Source organism: Prionailurus bengalensis, chromosome C2 (assembly GCF_016509475.1).
Source record: "Prionailurus bengalensis isolate Pbe53 chromosome C2, Fcat_Pben_1.1_paternal_pri, whole genome shotgun sequence".
Taxonomy (NCBI): Eukaryota; Metazoa; Chordata; class Mammalia; order Carnivora; family Felidae; genus Prionailurus; species Prionailurus bengalensis.
Window position 1 is genome coordinate 2,710,670 of NC_057350.1, and position 18,688 is coordinate 2,729,357.

Sequence of the window (18,688 nt, forward strand, 5' to 3'; positions counted from 1 at the left end):
CTGGGTGCGAGCGCGGCAGACAGGCAGTGGGCGGAGCAGCCCAGTTCGAGTTCGGTCTGGGCTTCACTCCCCTGCGCCTCCGCTGTCTCTTGTCGCCACATCTCTGGGCGTTTGGCGGCGAGGTTAGCTAGCGATGGGTCTTGGCCGGGAAGAGATGGATGGCCGTAGCCTACAATCTTTAAACTCACTCTACAAATCTCCATCCGATCGATCGATTACTCACCTACGAGATAGACAGCACTGAGTTTTTAATTGTATTGGACTCCTCGAGCCGCCTCTGCCGGGTGGAGACTGAGAAGATGGCAGTCCTTGGGGTTTTTGGCGGGATGTTGGGGACAGCCCCATTAAGGGGCCGCCTTGACGGGGTCCAGGTCTGAGCCTCTGCTGCTGGCGGAGGCAGGGCCCTCCAGCATCTCCCAATGTCCAGGTCCCGGGACAGGTCCCAGGGCAAAGACAAGTCCTGGCACAGGGGCAGGGCAGGGCAGGTCCAGGGACAGGGTAGGTCCTGGTGCAGGGGATGGTAGGGCCAGGGTCGGGTCCCAGTGCAGAGGATGGCAGGGGCAGGTCCTGGTACAGAGGATAGCAGGGGCAGGGCAGGTCCAGGGACAGGGCAGGTCCCGGTGCAGGGAATGGTAGGGACAGGGTCAGGTCCCAATGCAGAGGATGGCAGGGGCAGGTCCCGGTGTGGGGCAGGAGTTTGGAGGGAGTGCTTGTGAGTCCATCCTTAGGCGTGGAGAGCATTCAGGGAACTCTGGCAGTGTTGGCTTCCTGCCAGCTTAGAAATAAACGAGGTCTTAGTCATCGTAGTAACCCAGTACATTTGAACCTACAGGCTGCACCCTATTTTGTGAATTTAGTGGTCGTACTGGGGCAGGTAAATGGACTAGGTGGCATCTTCCAATATATGGTGGTCGTCTCAGTTATTTAGCCAGCTGGCTAGACTGACCTTCCCTATCCAGGGCTGACTTCGCGAGGAGTCTGTTGTCGGAGAGCTTTGAGCCTTGCTATTGGAGCTTAGAGCCCAGCGTGGGAGCATGGCCGCCGGCTGCGTGGCGTCTGTTCCTTTGAACACACAGCCCGTTGGTCTAGCGTCCCTTGCCAAACAGGAAAGGCCCAATCCCGATTTGACTTATTTAACTTGACACTTACACTTGGGTTTCACTGTCCTTCTATTTTGCAGTTAACGAGTTTAAAGCCCCGACTAAGCCAGGAGAGCCGACGCGGGATCTCACCATGCCCAACCCTCGTCCGTAAGACCGAAAAATGCAGCGCGAACTCTGCGAGGTTTGAGCCTCGTGGCTCGCCGTCCTGACCCCCCCGGCACGGATACGTTCCCGCTCTTTCTGGCGTGAGGGGGAGGGGTCAGAGGGCGCGCCGCCGCGCAGGCGCACGAAGCTTTGGCTGCGGCGGCCATGGGCGAAGCAGGCGGCTCTGAGGAGGCCTCGTGGGTCAGTGAGGGGTCCGGGCGGCCGTCATTCTCTTCCTCGCGCCGTGTGGCGGCCCGCCTGGGCTTGCCCAGGGCTCCTTGGACAGCCCTGGGCCTCGTCCGCGGGGCAGCGTGGCCCGGGGGGGGGGGCTGGGGGCGTGGCGGGGACCCCCGCGCGGGGGCCGTGGGCGCGGCAGCGGGACGTGCGGTCCGAGCCCGGCCCTCCTCGCAAGGCCCTAACGCGCCTTCCAAGGCTCAGTGCAAGGTGCAGGGAGAACGCAGGCCACAGGTCGCCACGCTGTCGCCTCCACAGCAGGTGATGCGGGAGAGACCCGGGTTCAGGGTCCGCTTCTGTCCCGTTAACGGCGTTACCCTAAGGAGGTCACTTAACCTGCCTGTGCCTCTGCTCGTGACCCGGACAACCTTGAGGGGTTGGGGATGCCAAGTGAGCTGACCCCCCGCGGGCCAGGTGCCCCCCCCGCAGGAGTGCAGTGACCTTCCCGTTGCTTCCGAGGAGCCCGGTGCCGGACCTGTCCTTGGCTTTCAGGAGGATGGCTTCAGGCCTGGGTGCAGGGAGAAGACAAAAACTGGCTTCCCCTTGCAGCCTGTGGCTCCAGCTGGCAAGATGTACCCTACAGAGCAGAGGGCGGGCTGGGTGGAGCAGAGCCCCGCTATCGAGACCATCAGGAACATAGAGGCGCTAGGGAAAGGAGGCTGCCTTGGGCTGCGGGTCATTGTCCTCCACAGAGAAATGTTAATAATCTCGAGATCTGCTTGTTGTTTTAGCAGGTGGGATCTAAAGAAGAATTTGTGAAAGTCAGAAAGAAGGACCTGGAACGCCTGACGACTGAAGTAATGCAGATCCGGGACTTCTTGCCCAGAATGCTAAATGGGGAAGTGCTGGAAAGCTTCCAGAAGTTAAAGATTGTAGAGAAAAGTGAGTCTCGTCCTTAGCAGCCATGGACGGCGACGCTGTCTGTTCCAGCAGACCAATCTCCCGTGAACAACCATAGGGCAGCTGTAAATACGCCTCGGGGTGCTGCCACAGTCCTTGTAATTCCTTTTGGGAGGGTCAGATAAGACCTAAGGAAGAGAGGTGCCCTCACGTGAGGGACTCAGACACCTACGCGCGTGCTGGAAGAAGGGCTGCCAGCTCTTCTGGAGAATCTCACCAGCTTCTCTTCCCCCCCACCTCCCGTCCCTGGCAAACACGTGGGACGCTTTTGTCATTGAAAAGCGCTGCCCTGAAAATTAAGTGTGTCCGTTGGAGATCTGGCCCCGTGGACGGGTTGCACGGAGCCAAGCGTGTGTGGACTTGTCTCTGGGTGGACGGACAGGTCAGTGTCTAGCCCTGAATTGAGTCCGGGACCGCCAGGACTCGTCCGTTCAGAGTTGGAGATGCGAGGTGGGCTGCCCGTCGGGTAGCAGTCTGGGCGCCCGTTGACGTCCTCAAGGCAGCCTCTGGGGCTGATTCTGCGCTTGCGTAGCTGAGGCTGAATTTTAGCTGAGTCCACCCGCAGCGCTCCCGGCTGACGCGCCACACTGCGTCGGACCGCTCACCATCACCGGTGGTCTCTAGGAAGGCCGCAGGTCCCCGGCGCTAGTGCCGACGAGAAGGTGTGGGGACAGCACGCCAGGTTTGTGCACGTGTCCCCGGCGGAGGGCGCAGCCGCGTCCGCTGGATGGGGAAACGCGCATGCCTGCCGGAGTTGCCTGCCCTGTTTGTTTTCTCTTAGGAATCCTCAGACCCGCTCTCCTCTGCCCTGTGGTGTGTGTGCCCCCAGCAGTGGGCTCCTGCAGACTGCCCGCCTCTGACTTCTTGCTGGCTGCCCGGGGCTCACCAGTGGAAGGCGTCAGGGGCGGAGACAGGGGTTGGGGTGTTTCCTCCCGCGGCCGCCACAGCTGTGGCTTCCACCTCAGGGCCCCGGAGACGGTCTCAGGTCCCGCTGAGTCTCTCCCATTCCCTCGTCGGGTGCGCTGTCGCTAGTTTCTGGGTGCCGCAGCAACCCCGTTGTGTCCCCTGTGCCGCCTTCCTCTCTGTAAGTAGTCCTTTCCGTGAATCTCAACATCTGGACCTCTGTTTCCCGCTGGGACCCTGCCGCATGTGCTCGTGTCACCGGTTACGCTGTCGCTCCAGGTCACTGGCCTCTGAGTCCCTGCTTCTGGTCCCATGCTCCTCCGACGACCCTCTGAGAGCGGTCAGTCGCCGCACGCGTTTGTCTTTGGGGAGGCGACGTGCTGACCCGTAGCAGGGTATGTCAGCGTGCTGGGTGGTTATGTCTCTCCGCGGGGTAATCAACCTGCGCTCAGGGTCTCACGGATTGGTCAGCACGAGGCAGTCTTTAGAGACACCACGTCAGATTGCGGTGCCTGCAGGAGCGAGGGCCACGGAAGAATCCGCGGTGACTCGATCACAGGCTTTGGGAGCTCTTGCTGCCCATCCCCTGGTCTTCCTCAGGCCCCGCGGCCATCTCTTCCCGCTCTCTGGCCATTTTGTCTTGGCCTGCTTTGCCGACGTGTCCTCCTCTGCGGCAGCCTTTCGGCTAGTGGAGCTGCCCGAGGCTCAGGCCTAGGCCCCTTCTCCCCTCACTCCGTGGCTTTTCCGTGGGTGGTCTCCTGCACACACAGCTTCATGTCTGTCTCCATGCCGGTGGCTCCCGGGTTGATCTCTGGTCCTCGGCTCGGCCCAGACCCCCAGGCTTGCGGTCCGGTATCCGACTCCTCCTTGGTGTTTCTTCTTGCTTTTTTTTAACGATAGTTTCAAATTCTCACTATTTGTCTTACAAGCAGCCAGCCTGCAGCCGTCAGGAGGGACCCGCAGCCCGACGAGGGAGACCACACAGCAGAGGAACGGTGGGCCTCTTGACAGCAAAAGGCCGGCATTGCCGAGGGATTTGGGGAGGGATGGAGTTCAGGTGAAGTGCACCTTAAACATGTTTTGATGGGCTCCAAGTAAAATAGGGCCGTGTGTGGGGCTGTCACCATATCCTACTACAGTGGACCCGGGCCTTGTCTTGGAAAACCACAAAATGAGATAGACGTGGAACATCGTGTCTGAAGTGCCTTATTTGAAGCTCTGCGGCCAGCAGGGAATCGGGGCTGCTGCTCTGTGTCCCAGTGACTTTGATTCTGCAGGGAACAGGAGGATGTCTTCTTTTTAGTGGTATAATTCCAAACAGCAGAATTTCTGATAGTCTGGGATTTTACAAAACAAGCTTTTTATGAATGAGTGGTCACCGAAAGAGGGGCCGTTAAGACACTGCAGTGCGTTCTTTCCTGTTAACTTGGCAGCCGGCTCTGTGTGTTCGTTAGCCCAGCCTAGCAAACTGCAGGACACATTGCTGCTTTCTGACCTCTGACCCGTGATATCCATCCTCCTACTCCCCCCCCACGCTGGGCTTGCTCAGCCTCCCCAGCACCTCCATCCGCCTAGAGACCTGGGATCCTCCTCACTGCCCGCCTCTCCTCCCCCGCACCCCCAGTCTCTCTTCCCATTAAGTCCTGTACCTTGTCACTCACGGATGCATCCTGAATTCACTAGCCTGCCTTCACTGCCACGGCCACGGCCACGGCCACCACCACCACCACCACCGATTCGAGCCCAGGACACCGTTGTCTTGTTTCGTGTTTTGCCTGAAGCTCTGCCTCCTGGCAGCGTCCGCTTGTCGTCACTTTCCAGTCTGTCGTGTGCACTGCAGCCCATGTAGTTTTTAACCGTTGTTAGCTTGTGTCACTCCCCTGCTTAATTCTTCAATGGCTTCTCCTTGCTTTTAGGATAAAGACCGGAAAAACACCCCCTTCCCCAAGAAAGCAATACCGCCCGAAAACCTAAGCAAAACTGTACCATGGCTTAAAAGATTTTGTTATTGGACTTAGGCTCAGGTTCAGATTCACTTTCTTATCTGACTGTCTAGATCTGTCTTCCTGTTAGTCCTATTAAATGTTATAGCACACCGTTCTTTTCCTTCCGAGAAAGTTTTATTCTCATCTTATAGTAAGAGTGGGTGGGAGGGCAGGGCCCCTGTTTTTGCCTCCCATTTTATTCTCTGTGCCTGAATATTTGGTCCTGAGGTTACTTCTCGCCCGGTGTCTGTGTTCTCTTCTGTCCAACTTGCTTGCTGTCTCATGAAGCTAAGGTGCCATCGGCCCCTCGGTGCTGGGAGAAAGGGAGGACCTAAGTGCACTTTGACGTAAATCACAGAATGGTCAAGATTTTAAACCTTTTGCTGTGCAACCTCAGGGTGTTTTTCAGTTATACCGATCTTGAAGCTTGAAATCAGGGTTAGATACTTTCGTTTCATAATTACGTCACAAGGTCTGATAATTCCTTGTCTTTCTTGATTGGCACTGGTTCATTTAGAGAAACAGTGAAAAAGTCACTCAGCCTCTTTTCTTTTCTCCAAGTTACTTAACATATAGTGTAATAATGGTTCCAAGAGTAGAATTGAGTGATTCATCACTTACACTTAACACTGTGCTCAGCCCAACAAGTGCCCTCCTTGATGCCCATCCCCCATTTAGCCCATCCCCCCACCCCACCCCTCCAGCAACCTCAGTTCTCTGTATTTAAGAGTCTCTTAAGGTTTGTGTCCCTCCCTGTTTTTGTATTATTTTTGTTTCCCTTCCCTTATGTTCATCTGTTTTGTCTCTTAAAGTCCTCATATGAGTGAAGTCATATGGTTTTTGTCTTTCTCTGACTGACTAGTTTCGCTTAGCATAATACCCTCCAGTTCCATCCACGTAGTTGCAAATGGCCAGATTTCATTCTTTTTGATTGCCGAGTAATACTCCATTGTGTGTGTGTGTGTGTGTGTGTGTGTGTGTCTATGTGTGTCTATAGATACTTCTATAAATATAGATATGTATATGTGCCTATATATGTATCTATATCTATATCTATACACCACATCTTTATCCATTCATCCATCGATGGACATTTGGGCTCTTTCCATACTTCAGTTATTGTTGATGGTGCTGCTGTAAACAAGGGGGTGCATGTGTCCCTTTGAAACAGCACACCTGTATCTCTTGGATAAATGCCTAGTAGTGCAATTGCTGGGTCGTAGGGTAGTTGTATTTTTAATTTTTTGAGGAACCTTCATACTGTTTTCCAGAGTGGCTGCACCAGCTTACATACCCACCAGCAGTGCAAGAGGGTTTCTGTTTCTCCACATCCTTGCCAGGATCTATAGTTTCCTGAGTTGTTAATTTTAGCCGTTCTGACAGGTGTAAGGTGGTATCTCATTGTGGTTTTGATTTGATTTCCCTGAGGTTGAGTGATGCACGTTTTTTCATGTGTCTGTCGGCCATCTGGATGTCTTCTTTGGAGAAGTGTCTATTCATGTCTTTTGCCCATTTCTTCACTGGATTATTTGTTTTTTGGGTGTGGAGTTTGGTAAGTTCTTACAGATTTTTGGATACTAACGCTTTATCCGATATGACATTTGTGAATATCTTCTCCCATTCTGTCAGTTGCCTTTTAGTTTTGTTGATTATTTTTTTTACTGTGCAGAAACTTCTTATCTTGAAGAGGTCCCAATAGTTCATTTTTGCTTTTGTTTCCCTTGCCTCAGGAGACATGTCGAGTAAGAAGTTGCTGTGGCTGAGGTCAGAGAGATGGTTGCCTGTGTTCTTCTCTAGGATTTTGATGGTTTCCTGTCTCACATTGAGGTCTTTCATCCATTTTGAGTTTATTTTTGTGTATGGCGTAAGAAAGTGGTCCAGGTTCATTTTTCTGCATGTTGTTGTCCAGTTTTCCCAGCACCACATTCAGCCTGTTTCAATCTCCATTGTCCTATAGACCACTTTTCAAACGCGTAGGTTGCCTTTGAGATGTTAGGTGATACAATTTAAAAACAACTTGATGTCTTAGTGGCAGTCAGATCCTCAGAGTCTTGAGTTGTGATCGTATAATTTTTCGTGTTGACACCAAACATAAATTGCAGTCTTATTTCTAACGTTTTAAAATCTGCAACATTAGTTTTAACCTTTTAAAATTTACTGAAATATGTTTATTTATTACCGTGTTAATATTATGAACCAGCCTTGTTTTGTTCCTTGAATATCAGTAATGAATACAAACTAGTGTGGCCATGATATGCTGGAGAGATATTTGACTAATTTTCTTTAGCAATAGAAACAAGTTGTTTTGTGTACTTTAAAATACAGCACCTGCTGCTGCACCTGTGCAGCAACATCTTGCCTCTGTTGGCATCGTCCAAGAGAACTTTCTGTGATGATGAAGTTCTTGTATAATTCATGCTGTCCCTGTCTATTTAAAAATAGTCACTAGACAAAAATTGAAAAAAGGTGGGGGGGCGCCTCAATTGGTTAATCGTCTGACTTCAGCTCAAGTCATGATCTTCCAGTCTGTGAGTTCGAGCCCTGCGTCGGGCTCTGTGCTGACAGCTCAGAGCGTGGAGCCTGCTTCGGATTCTGTGTCTCCCTCTCTCTCTGCCCCTCCCGTGCTCATGCTCTGTTTCTCTCTGTCTCAAAAATAAATAAAAACATTTAAAAAAATTAAAAAAAATCACTAGACATATGTGGCCAACTGACCCAGCCCCATTTATTAAAAAGACAGTCTTTCCTTCCTTTAGTACAGAGACGGCTTTGTTGTAAATGGCTGTGTATGTGTGAATTTGATTCTGAATTCTTTATTCTGTTATTTTTTTAGTGTAACTTATTAGTATTTATTAGTTTTTATATTGATATCCACTCGGTTGTGTTTTATTGTAGCTCCCTGATGAAATTCTGTTTTTGCCTTTTTTTTTCCTGTAACATTAATTAGTTATTTTAACGTCTGAATCTGATAATTCTATTTTTTCCTTTTTACTTTTTTAAATTTATTTTTTAGAGAGAAAAAGAGACAGAGTGTGAGTTAGGGAAGGGCAGAGAGAGGGAGACACAGAATCCGAAGCAGGCTCCAGGCTCTGAGGTGTCAGCACAGAGCCTGATGCGGGGCTCGAACCTACAAACTGTGAGATCGTGACCCGAGCCGAAGTTGGACGCCTAACCCACTGAGCCCTCCCCGGTGCCCTTGAATCTGATAATTCTAATATCTGGATCACCTGTTGATCTGCTTGTATTGTCTAATTTCCCTCTTGGTAGTCTTTGTAATTTTTTATTGATTAGTGGAGTTTTTCAAGTGGAACTTGTAGAGACTTCCGGTGATGGTATTTTTCTCCAGCAAGTGGTGCCCCTGCCTCCCCCCCCCCCCCCACTGTCTGCTTTCCTCTACAGCCTCTGTGTTCTGCTTATGCTCTGCTGAGTGCCTGCAGGAGAGAGACGGCTCCGACATCAGCTCATTTTTCTGTGCTCCTATCTCCTCTGGGATCATGGCCCACCCTAAGTCTTGGCTGTCTGATAGCTCTGGAATTTATTTTCATTTCCCAGCTCGGTGCCACCACTGGCTGCTCTGCCCAGCTTTGCTGCCTCTTTCCCTGTGCTGCTTTGGATTATGCCAGGGTCTTTGGGAAGAATGAAGTGGGAAGCTGGGGTCCTGTACCTCAGGGCACTTTCCTCGTCTCTGGGTCCTATAGCCTAAAGGCCTGTGTGACTCAGGAGCTCTCACATACTTTCAGAGGAGTCCATGTTTTTAAGTTCTGCTTTTGTAATTATTCTTGGTGGGTAGATTGATCTGTTCCCTCACCATTATAGCTGGAAATGTAAGTCCTTCCATATATGTGGTTGTGATTTTTAAATTGTTAAAAACATTTGGTAATGTCCTACAGGAAAGACAGACTATGGAGATGTTCCAGATTAAAGGAGGCCAAAGGTACAATGACAATCGAGGCAATTCCTGACACCTGACTGGTTGTTGTGCCTCGAAGGAAGAAAATGCTATAAAGGACGGTTTGGGGTCATTTGAGAGAATTTGAATGTCGGTGGCAGATTAGATAGAGGTATTAATTCTTCTGAAGTTGACAACTGTATAGAGTAGGTGTCTAGGACATCCCTATTCCTGGGAAATACCCACTGAAGTATTTAGAAGTAAAGGGCAGTGATAGATGTAACTTGCCTCAGCTGGCTCATAGTGCGTATTGTGTGTGTGTCTGTCCATGGTACACGGGATGAGCAGATGTGAAATGTTGCCAGTAGATGAGTCTGGGGAAAGGGACCGTGGGTGTTCTTTGTATGGTTTTTATTTGTGTGATGTGTTGTAAGCTTGAAATTGTTTCCAAATAAGAAGTTGAAAAAACCTGGTAAAGTGGAAGCACAACCGTTCACAGAGCCGTAAGCATCCCCTAGGCGCCCTTGGGTTGTTAGAAGCGGGGGTGGAAAACCACTAGTACCACACGGTCTCTCAAGTGTTGACGGGTGTTTGGAGGTTAATTTCCCGAGTTTGGTATTAATGAGAAGAGGAAGACCTCTGTTTACAGCTCAGAGAAGAATGATAATTTCTGGGCCACGGAAATGTGAACCAGAGAGAGAATCGCGAAGAGTGGGATGGAAGGAAGAGTGAGTGCCAGCAGGGCATTATCGGGGTGCCCAGCGGGCTCAGCAGGTGGAGCCTGGTTCGCCGCATCTTGGGGTTGGGAGTTCGGGCCCCGTGTTGGGTGGAGAGAGGACTCAAAAATAAAATCTTAAAAAAGAAAAAAAGAGGGGCGCCTGGGTGGCGCAGTCGGTTAGGCGTCCGACTTCAGCCAGGTCACTATCTCGTGGTCCGTGAGTTCGAGCCCCACATCGGGCTCTGGGCTGATGGCTCAGAGCCTGGAGTCTGTTTCCGATTCTGTGCCTCCCTCTCTTCTCTGCCCCTCCCCCGTTCATGCTCTGTCTCTCTCTGTCCCAAAAATAAATAAAAACGTTGAAAAAAAATTAAAAAAAAAAAGAAAAAAGAAAAAAAGATTATTTGATACGACCGAAAGTTTATTGTGACCCAAATGAGATAATGTCAGAGTGTCTTTTCCCCATGTGTTGGCAGGAACAAAAGGGGTAACATGGAGTGTGCTGTGGACGGACGGGTGTGGTCCAGGTTTGGGGAACCCACGCTAGGGAGCTAGGGGAGTGGGGTTCCAGGGCCTCCCTAAGAGCTTCCAGATGCGCAGGAGGGCAGGGGCCTGCCTCACCCGGAAGGGGAGTTGCTGCCACTGGAAGACGGGCAGCGACAATGCAGTGGGGAGTAAGTGCCCCAGCGTGTCTCCTCTTGCCCCTGCCCCTGTCCTGGTCTAACAGGAGCCTGGGTGCTGTGGGTGTTCACTTTTGCCTCTTGGAGCACAGAGCACGGAGGAGAGTGGATCTCAAGGGCACGTGGAGATGGTCCAGAGCACAGGGGACTGGGAGAGAGGAAAAGAGACATAACGGGCTTTTGGACCGAGGAAGTGGGGACGTAGCCGCGATGGAGAAGGCAGAGATGTACGTTATTTGAACGAATCGCTCCCGACACGCGGTTGTTAACGTTATCTCTGTATGCCAATAAGTGAAACGTTTCCCAACTCAACAGTTTGAGAAATGCGTTAACAGAATTCATTTGAATTTGGCAAGATTGATCTTATTTTTTGTGATGGTGTTTATTTTCAAGTCTTCCAGCGGATGTGGTGGATGAGTCACTCAGGTAGAGGTGCCCTGTCTGCCTGGTGTTTGCCAAGCGTTGCTAGGTGGTGTACGGACATACAAAGGATGAAATCTGGCCCCTCTTCTTTGGCATTTACCCGTGGACTAAGGGGCTCCAACACACAGATGTTGAAGTTAGTGATCCAAGGTGCTGCCACGTCCATTGGCAGTGCCACAGTAGAACGAATTCCCGTGAGTCACACATTTTCTTCGTCCTACAAGAGACAACTCCAGTGGCCTTGAAGGCAGAGAAAGAAGAGTGGTTTGGGGAGCAGGTTGTTGGCAGTGCAGGAGAAAAAAATGCTATTTCCATGTTCCGGTTCCACCTCTTTCCCCCCCCCCCCCCGCCCCCTTTGATTTGTTTTAAAAATTTGACGGCTAATCAAAGTGTTGTTTTTCTGGCTTAGAGTGGGTAGCAGGATTTCAAGTTCACGTAATGTCTTTAACCGAAGGGTTTTTTTTAAATGAATTCTGAACTACTCTCATTTTATCACGTTTTGAACTTACATTGTTGCCAGGCTGATTATGTTAAGATAAGACAAGGTCTTTAGGGTGGGCCCTGATCCAGCATGACAGGTGTCCTTACAAAAGGGAAATTTGGACACCGAGAAAGAAGATGTGCACGAGGAAGCTGATGTGAAGAGACCAGGAGAAGGCCAATGACAGCGGAGGCGGGTGGGAATTTTGGAACAGCAGGGCTGCTGAAAGCTGGAGAAGGCAAGGGAGGATCCTCACCCGCGGGTTTCAGAGGGAGCATGGGCCTGCTGACACTGTGGTCTTGGACCCATGGCCTCCAGAACTAGGAGAGGAGACGTTTCTGTTCTAAGCTGCCCAGTTTGTGGTGCTTTGTTATACACCCTCCAAATCTCAGTTCAAAGTAAATGGAGTCCATAGCGGCTAACTGTAAATCCTTTTCTGAACCTATTGGAGAGTGATGCAAAGGGAGAAGTGAAGGGCTGTTTAAAAGCTTTCACTTTGGATTTGAGACTTTTAGCAATCTTGATCAAAAACAATACTTTCGTATTAACGTACATGGAACAACTGATAGTTTGCTTTGCTTATTATAAGCATACCTGTGATAAAAACAGGGTAGGGGAAATCGATCTCTTTTGTGTGGTTTACGTTTCTTTGCTCAGTGTTTTAGAAATGCTGCTTTTCAGTTATAGCTCTGTCTCCTGCCTGTAATAGTTCACTGTACCCTTCCCACCAATAACTTAAACATTAAGAGATACAGGTGTTCTCGTGTTATTGGAACTATCAAAAAAGGATTGTAAGTTTCAAACCAGATCGACGTTGAAGTAGCCTGTGACGTAGATTGTGTTTATATATTGGTGGTCTGTCTTGGCCGCTCTTTTAATTAGTTAACAGTTAAATGGAGGAGGTTTCTCCTTCATTCTGAACACTAAAGGTGAGCAGTTGAAAGAATCTTAGGCTGGGTGATCCTATTCTGATATTGAGGCTGGGTAGGATAATGTCTTGATTACACATAGTGGATCATTTACTGTCCATATTCTTTCTGTCCCTGGATTTAAAAAAAAATCATAAAAAGGTATATTCTCATTATGAGAATGAGACAATCAAAGTAGCTGTGCATTTTTCTCTATTCAAGGATTAGCAGAAGGAATGTGTAGAGAAGTCTAATTTATTTATGTGACAGATATTTATAAAACGCTGGTGCTGTTCTAGGGATTTGGGATGTATCAGAAAACAAAACATGAAAATCCCTGCCCTTGTGGTGTGTGTTCTAGCAAACACCGCAGGCACTGCTGGGGGCCAAACTGACAATGCAAGGTGGGGGTTTTGTTGGACAGTGGTGGCAGTGCTCCCATCCGGCCACAAGGCGGCGGCCTCGGACAGCAGAAAGGCACCCTCTGCCTCCGGGGGCTGGGGTGGGCTCATGGTGGGCGGGTGTGGCTTCCCTGGTGCTGACTTTGAATTCTGTGGGGCACCTGTAGGAGAGTGGGACGTTTTGACCGTGTCCTGTGTTATGGTAGCCTATGATAAAGTTGTATACAGGTATATAGAGCGAGAGATTATGAAGTTACTGTAATGAAAATCTTCTGGGTGGTCAGAATTAATTCCTCCATATTTTACACAAGGTAAAGCTTGTAAGGATGTAATTTCCTATCTTCTTCGCCATGTTCGAATGATACACCGCTTAATGATACAAGAAAATTTAAAAGTGAACTGCAAAGAAAAAATTGGCACCACTAATTATTTTAGTTCCTTTTTTGATCTTTCTTTCTTTCTACCAGATGCAATTTATGGTTCATTCATAATTGTAAATAATACATGTTTTAATTTAACATTGTTACAAAGGGCAAATAAGAAGTTTTTTTTTTTTAAAGCATAGTACTTGAGGGGTGCCTGGGTGGCTCAGTCGGTTAAGTGTTTGGCTTCGACTCAGGTCATGATCTAAGGGTTCGTGAGCTCAAGCCCCGCATTGGGCTCTGTGCTGACAGCTCTGAGTCCAGAGCTTGCTTCAGATTCTGTGTCTCTCTGTCTGCACTCTCCCCCACCCCCACTCGTGCTCTGTCTCTCAAAAATAAACAAACATTAAAAAAAAAAACAGTAAAGCATTTGACTGATCATTGATTTCTTCGGTGGCCACAATTGGTAGGGCAGAGTGTAGAATCGGGAAAATCCTGCTGTGGATTTTATCGAAGGGGAGAAAGAGAACTGATTTAAGGGAGAAGAAACAGTCCCGTATTCACGTAGTTTCTCAGAAACACATTTTCAGTGAGAAGTTCTGGCCAGTTTCATAATCTGTAACTGAATATTTAGCTTCAGGTGCTAATCTCCCTTCTAGGGTAATGGGCCCCTGGAAAATGCAGACTGCATTCATTTCTCCAGAGCTTTTGGGATCCCCCTGCTGTTCTTGGTGGTCCCCTCTTTGTCAGACCCCTGGGCTATGAAGCCACAGCCCCCTCTGGTCTGCGCTTCACTGGGGGGAGTGCTGTAAGCCACCTCCCCTCTCAGGTAGGGGAAGGCGCCAGTTTTCAGGCTGCTGCCCCCGCCACCCTCCGTTTCTCCGCACCCCGTGCTCCTGTGGCTGGGCTCCCTCATTTGCTGGTGCTGATGGGTGTCGATTTCATTTCGTTAGTGACCAGAGACCAGGCCGTGGTCCCGAAGCAGTCTTTCTCAGAGTCTCTTCCCAGATGAGCAGTATCAGCCTCACCTGGGAACTTGCTAGAAGTGTAGGTTTTCAGGCCCCACTCGGTCCTCCGAATAGGAAACTCTGACGAGGGACACAGCAGGACACAGGCGGACTGTGTTCTTCCACCTCAAATCTTGGTTTACACTAGCATAAAAATGGATGATTTCTTAGTCCCTGAAGTCGAGGCACTTAACATTTTAAGCTCTAGACTTCTTTGCTTTATGAGTGTCATAATATCTTTTATTTAAAGTTGATAATGCTTTTGATCTCAGACTTATTAACATGAATATCTTTGGGGAATTGTGCTGGCTGTTTGAATCGCCATCTAAGCGAATGTGGTTGAGAGGAAGAATGCCGTGGTGCCGCGCCGTCACCGTGGCCTTTTTTGTGTGACCACGTTGCTCCCGCCCTCCATTGACTGCCGCTGTTCCTCCTGAGTCAGTCTGCCAGTTGGTGAGACGCGCTTTGTGAATCAGCCCCGGCTGGCACCGTCTACTCGCTGAGCTGCCTTCTGCTTTTTATGGAGCAGATACAAGTCTGTGCCACGAGACAGTCAGGCTTCTCAGCCCTGCCTTCAGTCCTTTAAATAACCCACTTTCTTAAAGCCTCGAGTACAAGTCTGGCAGTCAAACGAGGTCTTAAAAACACACGACCAGAAACAACAACAAAAGTAGTGCTTTCTGCTACGGGCTGCAAACTGATGAAAACCGAAACGAGCAGGACTCTCGGAATATCGGTCAAGGACTGGTTGCGAGCAAGCAGTGCTGCTTTTCCTGAAAGAAGATCAGGCAAAGTGGATTCTTAGAAAAGAGTAGTGATTTGAGATACTGAGTATTGTTATGCCTCTTTCTTCTAGACCTGGAAAGGAAAGAACAAGCATTAGAGCAACTGAGAATGGACTGTGAGCACTTTAAAGCCCGCCTGGAGACCGTGCAGGCCGACAGCATGAGAGAGAAGAAGGTACGATGCTCACGGGCTACCGCGTAACACACTCGTGTCACGGCTGCGTCCACAAAGTGGTGTTGCCAACAGCTTGTGTAGACCTTCAGCCTCGAGAGATTGTGTCTTGAAACGCATATATTCCGAATGGGTTGGAACATAGTCAGACGTTGGCCTTTATGACCATTTAACGTGGAGAACGTTTACTGGGCGACTTGTGATAGTCACTTTCTGTTGATTTTTATGTTTAAAAGACCATTGCAAAGCTTTAAAAGTCAGAGTATAGTAAGAATCTTAAGAAGTGCACATCATAATTCATAATCAGAGATAAATGTATTACCTACAAATATTAATAATTAAGGGATCATTCACCGATATTTTATTTTATTATTTAAAATAAATTTTTCAATGTTTATTTTTGAGAGAGAGAGTGTGTGCGCAAGTGGGGAGGGGCAGAGAGAGGGGGGGGACACAGAATCCGAAGAGGCTCCAGGCCCTGAGCTGTCAGCACAGAGCCCGACATGGGGCTCGAACCCACAAACCGTGAGATCGTGACCTGAGCTGAAGTCGGATGCTCAACTGACTGAGCCACCCCGGCACCCCCATTTAGTGATATTTTAGAAATAACCAATGTATTTTAATATTTAAGGAGACTAATAGGATTTCTCAAAAATTACACGTTTTTACTTTATGGAACAAATACTTCCCCCTTTTTTCTGTAAAGCTAGAACTATCCTGTCACTTTGGATAAAATGATAAAATTCGGAGTGTGCATGTTTTTTTTGTTTTTTGTTTTCCCAGTAATAACAGTGTAACAGTATTAGTAGCAGCAGCTAGGTATTTGGTTCCCTGGGCCCCGGCGGGTGCTGCCCCTGGCTCAGCGGGACCAGCAGGCGCTGTTAGTGTGAAGGAATGTGCGGTAGCTGGTCACAGGCCCACTGCCTCCTCTGGTGAAGGGATTCCAAATGCTTGAGGCTGCCGTGGAGGCGTTCCAAAACTGGTGGGTCTGTAGAGACTTGAATATTGAGCAGATAGAAAAAGGGAAAGAGTTTTAGTCTCAAAACTGAGTTGAGTGTCACATAATTGAAGTTGAAGTTTCAGTTTTGTCATGGTTTGGATCATGATCAACTAAGATGCCAGTGTGGCTAATTTGGGCCTGGAAGTCTCATGGTCTGAAAGAAGTTGACCAACACACAAGAAGGAATGTGGTAAAAATCAGCAATGCACCTGTTGGTTCAATACTTACTTAAATTGCTAAACATCCTTGTTAAATTGAAACTTAACTGGGCAGAATCTTCCTGTTTTTTTTTTTTTTTTAATTGTTACGCATAGGGAAAAAGTGCCTGTTCTGTGGGCATTTTAGATGCAGTGCATAAAAATAAGCCATCCTGGTAAAGCACCAGTCAGTATAGAATGGATGAAATGACCTTGGTAAAGTAGGGTCAGATCACCAGCGTGTTATTGCCCTGACACTTTGACCTTAGTTACAACACGGGAATATTTTAGATTAAACTATTTCCTATTTCCAGCCAAGTTTCCTGTTTAACTCTCCTGCCAACTTGATACGGATGGGAGTCCCTTCGTGCTGGCCACAACAAGGCCGCATCTCTTTTTGCTGTAGAGAACTGAGAGCTGCCTCCATAGCCTCTTCTCTGGTCTCTGCCCAGGTGTCTACAGATCACGGGGCTGGACGCTGGAAGCTTATTTTAGAGTTGAGGAACCAGGAAAGAATTTGGGGATTGGATCCCACATTAGAGCACTGCTAGTAAGAACCGCAGTATGGGTAGACGTCATTAGGAAAAGACAGCGGTTACTGGATCCACATGTAAGCAAAGATGAGAAAACACGGCGTGGACTCCAAGTCATAAAGAAGCGTGATGGGGGAGCAACAGCTCCTGACCGCGCCCCCCCCCCCCCCCCCCCCCCCCCGCCCCGGAGAATGGCTGCCGGACAGGGGAAGCTTGGTTGCCGGCCTCAGTTGAGCTGTTTCCTCAGCAGTAGTTGAGTCCAGTCAATGGGAGTCCAGCTGGGCCTTGATGTGCACTCAGGGGCTGGCACAGTGCAGGAGGGTCCTCCTGGCAGTGGCAACCTTTGAACTCTGGAGAAGAAAGAGCCCAGCTTCCCTGGTGTGGGCGGAGCTGTTGGAGGACGTCTGACTTGCTTTTCGTAGGACCGTGCTGTCCCTGTGAGGTTAGACGAGGCTCCCCACAAAGGGTCTGCCGGTTTTTACTGTCTGACCTGGCTGTCCCACATGTGTGAACTTGCCTACACGAGGTGCGCGTTCACCTGTGCTGAGGGGCATTTCGGTCGCCTGCCTGTGGCTTCATTTTCTCTGTGTCTTCTTGTGTGCACTCCTGCCACAGTCAACAGGCTTGCATGTGACTGCCTGCTTTTTGTTATCTGTGTTTTTGATTTGTTAGCAAAGAGTTGCTACTTTTGTGATAGTAAATGGAAGCTGTTGCAAACATTGTATTATTTCAGGAAACTTTTTAAAGAAAAACTGATAGTATATTTCAGTTAAAATCAGAAATGAACTACAGAGGATTTTGAAGGAATCCTGAAAGCTTTATGCTCGGTACTCTGTTAGGTAGGAGTATTCACTTAAAACAGGTGACTATATCAGGGGTTGATTATTGTTCCTTTTTTATTTTATTTAAAAAAATTTTTTTTCAACGTTTATTTATTTTTGGGACAGAGAGAGACAGAGCATGAACAGGGGAGGGGCAGAGAGAGAGGGAGACACAGAATCGGAAACAGGCTCCAGGCTCCGAGCCATCCACCCAGAGCCTGACGCGGGGCTCGAACTCACGGACCGCGAGATCGTGACCTGGCTGAAGTCGGACGCTCAACCGACTGCGCCACCCAGGCGCCCCAATTGTTCCTTTTTTAAAAGCAACTTTATTGAGACGTGTTTTGCATAACATGGACTTGATCTGCTGTAAAAGTGAAACTGGAACATTTTTAATAACTGCATGCAGTCCCACAGCTTTCGCTACAATGCAGTTTGGTTTTGGTTAAAAGGTTACAGAAAGAATTACAGAGTTGCAGGAAGGCGCAACAAGTCCAGGGGAGTCCCTGTACCCTCCACCCAGTTTGCGCAGGTGTAGCGTCTTGCATCACTCCGGCACGAGGTCAAAGGCGGGAAACTGACACTGGTACAACCCACACAGGTTATTTGGGTTCACTGGCTTTACCTGGGTTCGTTTGTATCTCCTCAAGTGTGTGTGTACGTGTGCACACACGCTCAGTTCTGTGCCGTTTCAACACATGTATACATTCACGTATCCGTCACCAGCACGTTGAAGATACCAAACAAAGATCTCTCCATGCTTCCCTGCTGCAACCACACCCACCCTGTGCCCCGTACTTCGCTCCAGGCAACCACCTGCACATAGTTGTCACACATCAATCTCTATCATTTTAGGGCGCCTGGGTGGCTCAGTCGGTCTTCGGCTCAGGTCATGATCTCACGGTTTGTGAATTCGAGCCCCGCGTCAGGCTGTGTGCCGACAGCTCAGAGCCTGAAGTCTGTTTCAGATTCTGTGTCTCCCTCTCTGTCTCTACACCTCCCCTGCTTATGTTCTGTCCCTCTCGCTTTCAAAAATAAATAAACGTTA

The 18,688-nt window shown here is 49.1% G+C and overlaps 1 protein-coding gene across 2 annotated transcripts in view; it reads left to right on the forward strand.

The window, feature by feature from the left end:
• Positions 1–3: 3 nt before the first annotated feature.
• Positions 4–18,688, forward strand: part of LOC122491118 (heat shock transcription factor 2 binding protein) — a 96,952-nt gene continuing 78,267 nt past the window's right edge. Inside the window, exons 1-4 of one of the 2 annotated variants that reach the window (XM_043593487.1) lie at positions 4–122; positions 1,181–1,448; positions 2,213–2,363; positions 14,989–15,092. In XM_043593487.1, the coding sequence (XP_043449422.1) occupies positions 1,413–1,448; positions 2,213–2,363; positions 14,989–15,092 (291 nt within the window). In that variant the 5' untranslated portion in view covers positions 4–122; positions 1,181–1,412. The remainder of the gene's footprint in view (positions 123–1,180; positions 1,449–2,212; positions 2,364–14,988; positions 15,093–18,688) is intronic. The other variant, XM_043593488.1, reaches the window with a different exon arrangement.